The sequence below is a fragment of the Rhinoraja longicauda genome, chromosome 8 (genome assembly GCF_053455715.1).
Source record: "Rhinoraja longicauda isolate Sanriku21f chromosome 8, sRhiLon1.1, whole genome shotgun sequence".
Lineage (NCBI taxonomy): Eukaryota > Metazoa > Chordata > Chondrichthyes > Rajiformes > Arhynchobatidae > Rhinoraja > Rhinoraja longicauda.
Window position 1 is genome coordinate 52,878,230 of NC_135960.1, and position 13,650 is coordinate 52,891,879.

The window sequence follows — 13,650 nt, forward strand, 5'->3', positions numbered from 1 at the left end:
CAGAAGGTTTAAGCAACTTGACCTTAGATTGGATCATTAAGTTACTCCCCATGAAAATATGTTGACCTATGAATCAAATCACAGTGCTGTTTCTTCACTGCTACATATGTGAAAATCAATGTTACAGTGTGGAATGTGACTACAGAAGTGAAAAAGCTGGGAGAATATATTCAGCAGGTCAGGTAGCATCGGTGGAAAAGGATAAAGTGCTTGTGTTTCAGGTCATCAGCCCTTCAGAACCAGAAAGCACAAAGGGCTGAAACATAAGCTCTGCTTCCCTTCCACAAAAGGTTTTGAATACTCTCTCTTTGAATTTATTGACTTACGTAGTCTTCTTCATGTCCCCAAACTCCTAACGTAACAGCTCCTCCTAAAACTCAGAAACCGCCTGTTTTATCTCGTTTACCTATTTGGTTCCAATCCACCATGCCAAAAATCCAATCACACAATCATTCCACCCATAATTCAAACCCATGACCCTTTGCCCACACTTCTTCCCCTTCCAACTGATTCACAATCCATTCGGTCAACAGCAGTCCCTTGAGCTAATACTCAAGAGGCATCTGACTGTCTCCCAACCCCAATTATAACCTGGGACACTTGTGCTCACATGCAACCTCTCCTCCCCATGGCCCTGGACTAGCTTTCTTATGTGCTACGTTTACTCAGATATTAGTCTTCCATAACATCAATTCAATTGTGTCCTGGTCCTCAGACGCTATCAAACCTTCATGCACTGTACCATGACCAAAATGCTGTTGGCACACCGCCCAGTGCCTGATTAACGTGCTTCTGCAGACAACTATGAAATTCAAGATTCAGTGTTCCATTTCCAGTTGAAATGCGATTTTGTTTAAAAGTGGAAAATCATGGAACAGAGTATACAGGGGAATACAATATAGAGAGATTTGTTTGTAATGCAAAAGGGAAAAACAAAAGATTTCAGAATAGTAAACTGTTCCTGTACAACTGATCCAGACGTAGTGTTAAATCCAAAACAAATGCAAAGATTCAGTGTATTGGACATTAAAAGTAAGTTTGTTTCATTCATTAATATTTAGTGTGTGTAAAATATTTCCCTTTTGAGGTTCAAATGAAACTTCAGATTTAAAGAATGTAACCAAACATATTTCAATTTACAAAACAGCAATTTTATTATGCAGGCTATTCACATTACATGCTTGCTTCTTATTTGTTCAATTGTTTTGTGTACTTTAGTTTAAAGATATGGCATTGAAACAGATCTTTTGGCCCACTGGATCCACGCTGACCATTAATCACACATTCATACTAGTTCTATGTTATCCCACCTTCCCATCCACTCCTCCACTCCCTACACACTAGGATCATTTAAGTTACAAACCCAGACGTCTTTGGAATGTGGGAGGAAACCCATGCAGTAGTAGGCAGTACATGCAAACTCTGCACAGGCAGAACAAGAGTTCAAGATCGAACCAGGGTCTCTGGTGCTGTGAGGCAGTTTTGGCGATGAGAAACATGTTTTAAAACAATCTATACATTTTTATGTCAAAAGCCAGGAATATATGTCAATGTCTCAATTATTAAACCGAACCATTTTTAATTAAAATGTTAAATTGTTACAGATGTTAATTGTGTGGGAAACACATCAAGATTGGGATATGCTTATTTTCAGAGGAAAGTAATTATTGGGAAGGAAATTCAAAGAAAATCTATAAATTCATAATTTGGTGTGAACAGAACAGGAGAAATGTACATTTTCTAAGTTTAATAAACAATGAAAACATTTTCATTAGGTGGAAGCGCTCAGAAGTTAAACAATGGAATGACGCCACTCAAGTAGTTTCAAACAGAAACATTTCCATCAACTATCACAAAACCTGAACAAAAAGCAATTGAACTAGATTTACAAATGAAATCTGAAATCTCTACAGGCACAAACAGCACACTTTAATTCTTGGAAATGTGAGGGATGATGTTGCTTCAATAAGAAAGTGCAACAAAAGTCAGCAGCCATCTGTTTTGCAATTCTTGTTTTTTGCTTCATAGTAAGCTGGGATAAGAATTTAAAAGGCTGAGCTTTGATTTATTTTTCCCTTTTCCATGTATATTAAAATGAAAATGAATAAGCTTGTTTTTATGATTACATATATTGTTCCACATCCGACATTTATTACAAATTAATATACATGTATTTTGCTAATTTTGGTCACATACTTAATCATGCATAATATATTTAATTATACAAGTCATTAGTAATTATTGATTTAGGAAAATCTTACTGTGTTTTGAAATATATATTTATCAATGTGTTTTGACCACCAAATCCCCAAAAAGAGCTTTGGGCTCCTGGTCTTATTATCTACTGTTTTCAAAAACATCTTAAAGAGATACAAAGGAAAATGTTATGGTTGTTAAAAGCACAGTTCAAACAAAGAATTGAGGAAAGATGAGCATGGATTTGGCCCATGATATCTTCTTCAAAAGCATTAAATAAGAAAGAGCGCTGAGACAGTGGGTAGTTTGGCGTCGGGGATGACACCGGGTTCGACCGACACTCGCAGTAGGATGAACTTACATGATGTATTTTATTTACAACTAGACCAAGTGGACCCGTTGGGCCCAAACCTCTCCTGTATTGGTGCAGCACCTTCTCCTTCCCCCCTCCCCCTCTTCATCCCCCACCACCCCCTTATCCTCCCCCCACCTCCCTCCCTAGGAGATAGATTTAAACTTTAACATGTGAATAACATTAAAAATATAACACCGATTTCAATTAAACTTCTTCCATTAGCACCAAAGAAACGACAGTGAGTACGGTGCGCCTAAAATTGTCGGGCTATTGTGTACCATTTTGGCTGTAGTTCAGGAACAAACAAATGAGTTTTAGTATATAGATGGTACGAACATCCAGGGCAACCTAGGGGTGCTGTCACTGTCAGAGCACATGTGCGATGACACTGGCAATCTCAGCGTTGTCCCGGCATTTCAGTCCTGGCTTTTGAAGGAGGTGTGGCGATATCCGGCTTCTTCCTGAAGTTCACCCTTGCCTGGAGAGAAAGAGCTGTCTGGACAGGATTATCCTGGCAGCCAGTTCTTGCCTGTGTATGCGTGGGCACAGTCACTCGCTGCCTGTGGGTAGAAAGAGGCTCTGGCATCTCAGACTTGCCCCAGCCACTGTATTAGCCTCAGGTAAAGGCACTGGCCATCTAGGACTTATTTTCCAACTGTCCAGTCTGGACAACATGGTGGTACTGGTGGTCTCGGGTTTGTCCCTTGGCTCAGTTTCCCTCGATCCTGCAACTGGGGATCCTGCAACTGGGGAACACAGCTTCCTCTTTGTTCCCGTCATCACTCTCTTCTTTCTTCCTTCTATCTCCCTTACTCTCCTGCTTCTTCTCTCGTCCTCTCCCTTTTCCTCTCTGGCTAGAATGCCTGGGTCTTTTAGGGAGCCGGCTGACAAAGGTCAAGTTGCCGACCAATATCAGCTAATTGGCCCCAGCTGTTATCAATAATGCTGGGGATTGGCCTTTACTTTACTAGGGTTTTTTTTTCCTTTTGCTTTTTGAAAGGGCAGCACAGTGACGCGGCGGTAGAGTTGCTGTCTTACAGCGCCAGAGACCTGGGTTCGATCCTGACTATGGGTGCTTGTGTGTTCGGAGTTTGTACATTCTCCCCGTGACCTGCATGGGGTTTCTCCAGGAAGCTCTGGTTCCTCCCACACTCCAAAGACGTAGGTTAATTGAAATAAATGTAAAATTGTCTCTCGAGTGTTTAGAATAGTGTTAGGGTATGGGTATCGCTGGTCAGCGTGGATTCGGTGGGTCGAAGGACCTGTTTCCATACTGTATCTAAACTCTGCGGGACAAGCAGCATCTGTGTAGCGAAATCAATAGTTGATATTTTGGGTCGGGACCCTTCGTTGGGCCAGTCAGTAACTACAAAAAGGCTGTGGCAGCAATAGCGCAACTGTCAAAGAGATTAACCAGGTTGTTGCCAACAATAGAGAGCTGTAGTTATAAGAAAGGGTTGAATAAACCATTTATTCTCACAGGAACATGGAAGGAGGGTGGCCTTATAGAGGTTATAAAATTATAAAATTATGAGACATAGAGAAGAAAGATAGAATATGATTCCCTGGGCAGGAGATTCTAGAACTAAAGGACACAGGTTAAGAGAGGGGAGAAATTTAAAAGAGATTTGAGGGGTAAGTTTTTTTCTCCTCAGAGTTGTTATCTAGAATGAATTGCTATAAGTGGTAAAGGCAAGTATAATTTTTAAAAGGCATCTGGAAAGGTAGGACACAATGTACGGAGTAACTTATTGGGTCAGGCAGCACCTCTGGAGAATATGGATAGGTGTGAAGAAGGATCCTGACCCGAAATGTCACCAATCCATGTTCTCCAGAGATGCTGTCTCCAGAGATGCACTTTATCTCCTTTTGTGTAAAATAGTATCTCCAGTTCCTTGTTTTGAAATTTGGACAGGTACTAGGTTAACAAAGGCATAGAGAGAATGATCTCTTCGGATCGTTCACCTTGTTGTGGTGGAGGTTTGCGTGCCCCCATGATTCCAAGAGCGATGCCGTCGGAAGCACTAGCTTCTGGTAGGGCCACCCATGGCGGTAAGGTCGAGGATGAAGGTCCAGACTAAGAACGATCGAACCTACAAGACCTCAACGGCGGACAAAGTTAATTTGAACTCAACGGCTGTGAAGGCAGATAAAGGCTGCAACAGATCTATCAGCTCCAATCGTTTGGGTTCCCTTGCCATTGGAATTAGTTGATTGATTTGTGAAGGACCATGTGCTTCTTGTGGTGCAACATCAAGTACACGTTAAACAAGCACACGTACAGGCGTCTTCGTTCTTTGGAACGTGGACCATCATCCTCGACCTCGAGGGATAGCTACGACGAGAGAGAATACAGGCCTAATTCAGGTAAATTGAATCAGCCTAGATTGGCATCAATGTTAGTGTGTATGAGATGGGATGAAAGTGCCATTTGTACTGTATGATTCTATATGCAAGTTCTATTGTTCTTCTTTTAAGAAAGATGAGAAATAAAGAGAGTCATGCTTTGATTATCACTGCTACTGATGTCCTGGTAGCAAAATAGCAAAAGCTAAACTGTTTTCATGGTGCAGACATAAGATATGAAAATTGATTTTATACCAAGTAATGTCAGTTTTACAATGTAACTGATTAATCCTTATTGCGGAAAAATGTACCATAATGATTAAGGAATTTTATTTTAAATAAAATTTAGAAAATAAAAAGCCATCAAGCTTGCACACATTAAGAAATATAATAATCAAAATATATAAGGTGCATTTAGAATTCTGTTAAAAACTTCAAGCAATTTTGAAATATGGGGACATGAAGGTGAAGGAGAAAAGCTGCAGGCAATTTAAAATGATTTTAAAAAAGTTTTCCATGATGATAAATGATCTACCCAAAGCAGTTTTACCTTCACAGTGCTTCAAAATACGCAGTTATGCTGCACTGCAGATTTTTTTTAAACAAATAAAGATACTTGACATTTTGGTTTGACAACTTAGCAAAGACAAACAACATCCACCTCCTCAAGCCCATTTTTAGAGTCAAACAACTGTCACCATAATTGCAGTTAAAATAAATTATAGAACAGCAGTTTTATAGTTCGGAATTGGTAGTGTGACACATACTGCGGACTAAAGCCACCTTCTTCCTGTTCAAAAGCCTGCATATTTACAATGTTAATGAGAATGCCCTTCTCCGTTAACTGTGAAAAACAGTATCAGTTCCTTAAAATAATTAAAGAATAACATCTGACTAACTTGGATGTTTAAGTAAGTTGGTAGAAACCATTCTGATTCATGTCACTGAGTAACCACCAATTTCTATATGAATTCCAAAGAAACTGAATGCTTCTGGAATTTGTATGCATAGTACATTGCAGTCAATCGCAAAAATGTCTTTATAAAAACAAACAATTAAAATATTGATTTTAATTTTCTTCCCAAAATAAATGTTATGTTCATCAAGTTGAGTGATATTGGGGCTGAATGCAGCGTCCATATTATGCATTTCCAAGTTAGGCAATGCACAAAACATACAAAGGAAACATCTTTACACCATGCTCTAAATCTAAACGAGCATTACCTTTTGTACCAGTGTTTCTTTTTCAACTGCAATTCACAATTGGTACCAGCAAAATTAAACCTCAACTTTACATGAAGTAAACTTAGATTGCCTTAAGATATAGCACACAGAATGTTCAGCAAAATGTCTAGTCAAAATTTAGATAGAAGAGGATGAATGAATTAACAAGTTTATTGGCCAAGTATGTTCATATACAAGGAATGTGCCTTGGTGCTCCGCTCACAAATGATAACACAAACATACAGTTAACAATTAAGAATAAAGCATAAACACATCAAAACAATAAGGATACAACATTACGGTCTAAACATGTGGGTGAAAATAAACCAGAGCAAAAAAGAGACTACAGACTTTGGTTATTGAGTAGAACTACTACTCGTGGAAAAAAGCTGTTTTTATGTCTGGCTGTGGCGGCATTGACAGTCCGGAGTCGCTTTCCAGAGGGAAGTGCTTCAAAGAGTTTGTGGCCAGGGTGAGAGGGGTCCGAGATGATCTTGCCCGCTCGCTTCCTGGCCCTTGCAGTGTACAGTTCGTCAATGGGGGGGAAGGTTGCAGCCAACAACCTTCTCAGCTGATCGAACGATCCGTTGCAGCCTCCGGATGTCGTGCTTGGTGGCTGAGCCAAACCAGACCATGATGGAGAAGGTGAGGACGGACTGAATGATAGCAGTATAGAATTGGACCATCATTGCCTGTGGCAGATTGTGTTTCCTCAGTTGCCGCAGGAAGTACATCTCTGTTGGGTCTTTTTGACTGTGGAGTCGATGGTGGCCCCCCATTTAAGGTCCCTGGAGATGATGGTTCCAAGGAACTTAAATGACTTCACAGATGTGACTGATGTGTTGATGATGATGAGTGGGGGAAGGGGAGGGGGAGCTCTTCGAAAGTCTACAATTAGTTCCGCTGTCAGTTCCAGAAGAGTTAGGTCTCAAATTAAGAAAATTACTTAAAAGTGACAGTCTGAGATACAGCATGGAAATAAGCCCACTGAGTCCACAGCAACAATTAAAACATATAAAACCCTGATATTTTGTTCTGTCAGATTTATAAAAAAGATAATGAAGCTTAACAATGGGAACATAGTTTTGTTAAGAAAAAGCATTGATTGATATAATGGAACTTAGCATTTTTTGTGGCGGCTACTCTACCAATGGAAGGCTGCATTTCAGCCCAGACTCAAGGATAATCCAGTTATTGGCTTGCAGATCTCCATAGAAGAGTGGCCCTCTTAAATAATCATGTAATTATTTTGCAGTCTGATAACCAAAGCATTATTTAGCTATGACATTTTTATGCACCTCAGTATTAAATGAAAAAAAGTTTACTTTGTCACTTATTAACAAGGTATTATCATTTACAATTTTAAAGTAGGTCACTGTATTTAGTAAATAGTTAGGATAGTGCTGGAGAGTGACAGCACTGTGCAGATCTCCCCTTAAAACAAATTCTTATGATCGATTCCCATTATACATCCGTTCCAGCATTGAGTAATTAAATCCAGTCCCAAACGTTTCCTATCAATCAACACTTGGCCTCCACCCCCCACCCCCCCAGAATACTTCTAAATGTTCAACTACTGGAGAAAAAACTTGAAAGAGCTTTGACCAGGCTTAACAGCTCTTGCCTCACCCCTCTTTATAGTGACTACTTCCCCTCTACCCTTTCAGTCCAGATGAAGGGTCTTGACCTGATACGTTGAGTATCCAGTTCCCCTCCACAGATGCGATCAAAACTCTTGAATTCCTCCAACCCTCTCATTGTTTTGCTTCAGAATTTCCATAATTTGGCTACACCTAATCCATCCCTTCGACAAAGCCATTCCAGGTTGAAGGATCCTGAAGGATTGGGACCTTTGTGCTCCATTATAAAGACCTTGCAGTAGATTGCAGCTCATTAAACAAAATCAAGAGTTTCACCTTCGAAAAAGAAATAAGAACCGTAAACCTATGAATGTGAGTTTTAGAGTTATTAAAAACTATTTCATAAATCACATAAAGTAAATTGTAAAATAAATCTGTTATATGCCCTGTTTTAGTCAGAAATACATGCATTTTATTGTTTTCAACTGGATGTGTGGGTGCTGTTTTCTTCAGACTGAAGAAGGGTCCCGATCCGAAACATCACCCATCCTTTTTCTCTAGAGATGCTAAGTTACTCCAGTACTCAGACACTAAAGTGTCTATCTTTAATACTCCCGAGTTCTTTTTACTGAATCATTCAACATAACATATGGTACAAAAATGTCTGGATTTCTCAACATTGCATAATAAGAGTTATTGGCGTACAAAGACCTATTGTTCAAATAAGCATGCATCTTAATGCTTTTTTCCCCACTTATTCAACTGTGTGCATTTGCATTCTATTACTGAATTTCAGTGATGCCTTATCTAAATCATTGAGACAACTAGTGATCAGGAGAGGTGGCATTGCGCGTCTTTTAGACCCCATGATTAGGCCCCACTAAGATCCTTTTTCTCTTACCAACAATCTTCCAACTTGAAAGCCACCATCATTTCTCTAATCAACATTGAATGTCAAATATCAATAGACAATAGGTGCAGGAGGAGGCCATTCGGCCCTTCGAGCCAGCACCGCCATTCAATGTGATCATGGCTGATCATTCTCAATCAGTACCCCGTTCCTGCCTTCTCCCCATACCCCCTGACTCCGCTATCCTTAAGAGCTCTATCTAGCTCTCTCTTGAATGCATTCAGAGAATTGGCCTCCACTGCCTTCTGAGGCAGAGAATTCCACAGATTCACAACTCTCTGACTGAAAATGTTTTTCCTCATCTCAGTTCTAAATGGCCTACCCCTTATTCTTAAACTGTGGCCCCTTGTTCTGGACTCCCCCAACATTGGGAACATGTTTCCTGCCTCTAACGTGTCCAACCCCTTAATAATCTTATACGTTTCGATAAGATCTCCTCTCATCCTTCTAAATTCCAGTGTATACAAGCCTAGTCGCTCCTTACCTTCCTAATGCTTTATCCAACAGCTCTATACATGGCATTGCATGAATTCATTTCTGAGAATTATACTTGAAACAACAAATGCACTATCATCTACATACTAAAACTCTAATTTGTTATCTTGTTTGTGACTGAACTTCAGCCAAAACGGTAAATGATAGCGCGACAATTTTAGGCCCACCTTACTCACCATTGTCACTTTAGTGATATTGCAAGTAGTTTTATTAAAATCGGTGTTATATTTTTTAAGTTATTCACATTTTTAAGTTTAAAAGGAGGGGAGAGGGAGGGGGAGAAGTGGGGGAGAAGGGAGGGGGGGTTGAGGGGAGAGGGGAGGAGAGGGGAGGGGGGTTGAGGAGAGAGGGGGGGAGGACAGGGTGCTACACCAATGCAGAAGAGGTTTGGACCCAACGGGTCCACTTGGTCTAGTTCACCATTAATTATCTGCCTCAAAAAAAGAATAGAACCGCTGTTTTCTCCCTCAAAATACTTTATTATCAATGATAGAAGTGCAGCAGACAACTGGAACAGATTGCATAAACAAAATAGTCTTTAAACAATTTAACACCAATGCTTTGTTTGTTTGTTCCAAATTAATTTTACTAATAAATAAATGATTCAGTTTATTAATTCCAAGAGCTCCTGTATAGGTAGAAATAAAAAATAATATGCAAGAAGTTCCAGTTGGAATGAGCTGCCAGAGGAAGTAGTTGAGGCAGGTACAATAACAACATTTAAAATACATTTGGACAGGTACATGGATAGGAAAGGTTTAGAGGGTGATAGGCTAAACGCAGGCAGGTGGGATCCAAGGGCTTGTTCGTGATGAATGACTACAACAGTTTTAGACATTGTAATTTATTCAAAACCTTGAGCGTTCAAGACAACATTCAACCTACTCAATTGACTTTAATACTTCCCTGACCAAAGCTGGATTAATCACACTTGAAGATTCATGCAGTGAATAAACCCATTTTTCAATTAGCAGAGTAGTTACTAACTTTAATTACAGGTGCACCCCCGCTTACGATGTTCCGACTTGCAATATTTCGACTTTGCGATGGTGAAATCGGCAGCGACCCATAGCGAGCCGCAGCTCGCTTCCGGCCACGTGATCAGGTGTATTAAATGCATTTCGACTTACAATATTTTCGGTTTGCGATGCGTTTCTTGGAACGGAACACCATCATAAGCTGAGGAGCACCTGTACTTTCAAAAACTTCTTTCAGTAGTTCACACTAATTTCAAACCTAGATTTTATTAAACATTTAGCATTTTCAGAAAAAGTCTAATGTTTTCAAAACTGTTAAAAATAACTCAAGCAATGGTGAAAGTGTTTAATCCTTGTTGACTACTCTGAATATTTTCCCAGGGACAAAAGCTAAAATAGGTCACGGAGTAAGAGATGATACTGACAGTGTTGTTGCGCCAGGAATCTGGTGGAATGCTCAGCCCTCTGTTGGTACTCTCATTGCAATGAAATAATAAAAATAATTTCATCATCGCATGATTCAGCGTGGAATGAGTCATCAAGGTAAAGGCTGCTTGTAAAAACTGGTGTTCAGCAGGTTGCGATGAGGGTAGCCGCTCAGCACTGGCCCAAGGATAAATACTCCAGATGTTGAACAGTCCTGACTCTATGGCCTCCATCATCACCTTCTATTGGCTACAATGGAAGCTCCTGTCTCCCCCATCTCATTGATCCATTACATAGTTCTTGAGTTTCAGTTGACCTAAACAGAGAGGTAAATACGATAGTGTCTACCACGACAATGGACGTCCCTGCTGGTCCCTACTAGTGACCCACTTACTGTGGCAGTCAAGATAAACCCGTGTGCCCTGCACCTAAGCGCCGAGCAGTGTTATAATTTGCTCCAATACTAAGACCTCTGGGCAGCTTGGTGATTCACTCTATATTGAGCTGTGCATTGATGAGTTCTGTTTCTCTATGCCGGTATCAACAGCAGAGAGCAGGGGTTTGCTCCGGGTGTCTGGTACAACAGCATGCCGACTGTGGGAATGTCATTTTTTCCAAATATAGTGTAAGATTTGAGAAGTTTTCCCTCATTCTGCAAGCAACACCAAACCAAAAAGCTGCAGTTTGGACATTTTAAACGGGAGACTGGGGCTGATAGCGGAGAAAGGCTGCGGTCAGTTTACCAAGGGATGTCACAATCCGTGGGTCCTAAGATGGCCGCAGGACCTCGTGACCAGCCACAAAAGCAAAAACCTTACAGCCCAGTCTCTAGGTTTCTACAAAGCCACGGCCAGAACAATGGATGGGTATTGGCCATGCAGAAACCTGCGAAACCAGGTCGAAGTCCAGACACTGGGGCGCTGACATCAGCATACTCACAATGCCCCAAGCCGACCTACACAGTTAATCTCGTTAAGGGGGCACAATAGCCCATAGAAAACTACCTGGTAGGTGATGGGAAACCAGTTAAACCCATCACCTCGCAACGAAATACCAATTAACACCGTCTGGCCATCCCCGGTACCCCCGAACATAAGCGCAGATCAGAGAGAAAACTCAATACATATCTTTTAAACAAAGAGATCCCGAGATCTGGCGGGAGATAGGACGGGTCAGAATAGTATAACTGGCCACGATTTTTGGGTTTTAAACGGATGCAAGAGAGAGGAACAGGCATGCAACTCAAGAAGAAATACTGCAAGAAAACCTGCAAGGAACGCAAGCCAGGAGGAAGAGGAAAAGACAGGCAAGAAAGACACGCTCGCAGCAAGGACAGCAACGCTCGCAACGACTGGCCAGGAACGCAAGAAACAGAAGGAAGAAACTCAGGGGACAAGCACGACCTTCACGGAAAGCAGCTGAGAAGCAGCACGAACAGCCAGTAACCCCAATAGCCCTATGGTGAGCATGTACCCCGATCCTGCACATCCTGGACATAGTTTTAGTGTAGAGGGGAGGGTGTTTTGAATAAACGTGGGTGTGTAAATGAATATGTGTTGGTCAAGTTTGCGATGTGTCGTACGTTCCCCATCTTACAGCCAAGAAATGTCTAGTAGAACTGTGTCTAAGTATTCGTGTAGTGATGCATATGTCATTTAGAACTGTGTCTAAGTATTCGTGTGGTTATGCATATGTCGTTTAGAACTGTGTCTAAGTATTCGTGTAGTTATGCATATGTCTAATAGAACTGTGTATAAGTATTCATGGACAATAGTCCCAAGCGCGCAATAAAAGCCTTTTCCATTTAAACCCTGGTCTTCAAATCTGGTCTGGTTGAGGTTTTTTTCTGCACTATCAACACTCCTGCATCTAAGTCCAGTGTCTAGAACCGTAGGGGGTGAGTGGGTCGAACCACTCACAGGGAACCAGTGTGCGCGGCCTGGTCAAGGGATCAGAGCAAGGCACGGGGACCTTAGGTCGGGCGAAAGCTCGGCGCAGAAAACCCCTTACAATAGTATGGTTAACAACTGTGCATATTTGGACTCCAAGTGTTAACAGAAACCACTCTGTATTGTATAATATGAATCAAGACAAGTTGACAAGAAAAAGGCATATATGCAATCAAATTAGGAATCACTAATATGTAGGTACAATAAAGTGATAGAACAGCCAAATCTCAAATATATATTTTTCTAAAAATACATTGCCACTATTATTCTATTGTATCTTCTCAACGTAATGGGCAGCTTGTGTGATACAAAATTCTCACTGGGCATTTAATTATATAATTTACCACCAACCGTAGTGCTAAGGTGTAGGTACCAGGCTGTCGTTGACTTTCCCGAATAATATAACTTCCCTCTGCTATACTTAGCAGATGATCGGTTGCTTCTCGTGAAATCATTCCATGAAACCTATTTGCAAAAAAAATAATGAAATGTTGTCATAAAAGGCTGCAGCTGTAGCACCAACAATTTATGGGGCTCTGATGTATAAAATTAATCCTCCATGCCAATCAGTTTGAATGATTAAAAACATTTATGTTTTTCCGAGGCATCCATGGGATGGGAGTGGGGTAGAGGAGGGGAATTAAAATTAAAGGAACAATTTTCAAAGAAATAAAAGAGAATTTTAATTTGAAAAATGACAAAGAACAACAGTGATGTAAAACTATAATTTATAATTGAGGAAAGAACAGAATCGCAAAGGAACAGACGTAAACAAAATGCTGGGAAACATTACTCCAGTGGCTGTGCCCGTTCGTGTGGCAGGGTATTTCATGACCTGTTTGCCTTTTGCCTCAACTGCATCTCAAGTCAAAAGGACAGGGCCTGTTGAATAGAGGCAACCACTCATGCAATTAACACCACATATTTGGATTCCCACTCTGTGGAATTTTAGGAGAGATCTCTTTCCCTTGTCTTCTCTTAAAACCATGGGATATCAAAGCACTGTTGAAATCAGATGAACTACTTTACTACATTAGGGATGGTTATCTGGGATCATTTTAAATACTGATCTATGATGGGAAAGTCGTCTTGATTATGATGGCCTTTTATTGCGTTCTAATGAAATATTTTTTACTGCGTGGTCTTCATTATGTATTCAGGGTGTACTCCCAGGAATGAGTATGTTAACTGA

At 40.6% G+C, this 13,650-nt stretch overlaps 1 protein-coding gene across 3 annotated transcripts in view; it reads right to left on the bottom strand.

Moving 5' to 3' along the window:
- The window catches only part of LOC144595975 (N-chimaerin), a 72,511-nt gene that overhangs the window by 35,133 nt on the left and 23,728 nt on the right, over positions 1 to 13,650 (bottom strand). For all 3 annotated transcript variants that reach the window (XM_078403977.1, XM_078403978.1, XM_078403979.1), the window contains one exon: positions 12,810 to 12,923. In XM_078403977.1, coding sequence (XP_078260103.1) covers positions 12,810 to 12,923 — 114 coding nt within the window. The remainder of the gene's footprint in view (positions 1 to 12,809; positions 12,924 to 13,650) is intronic.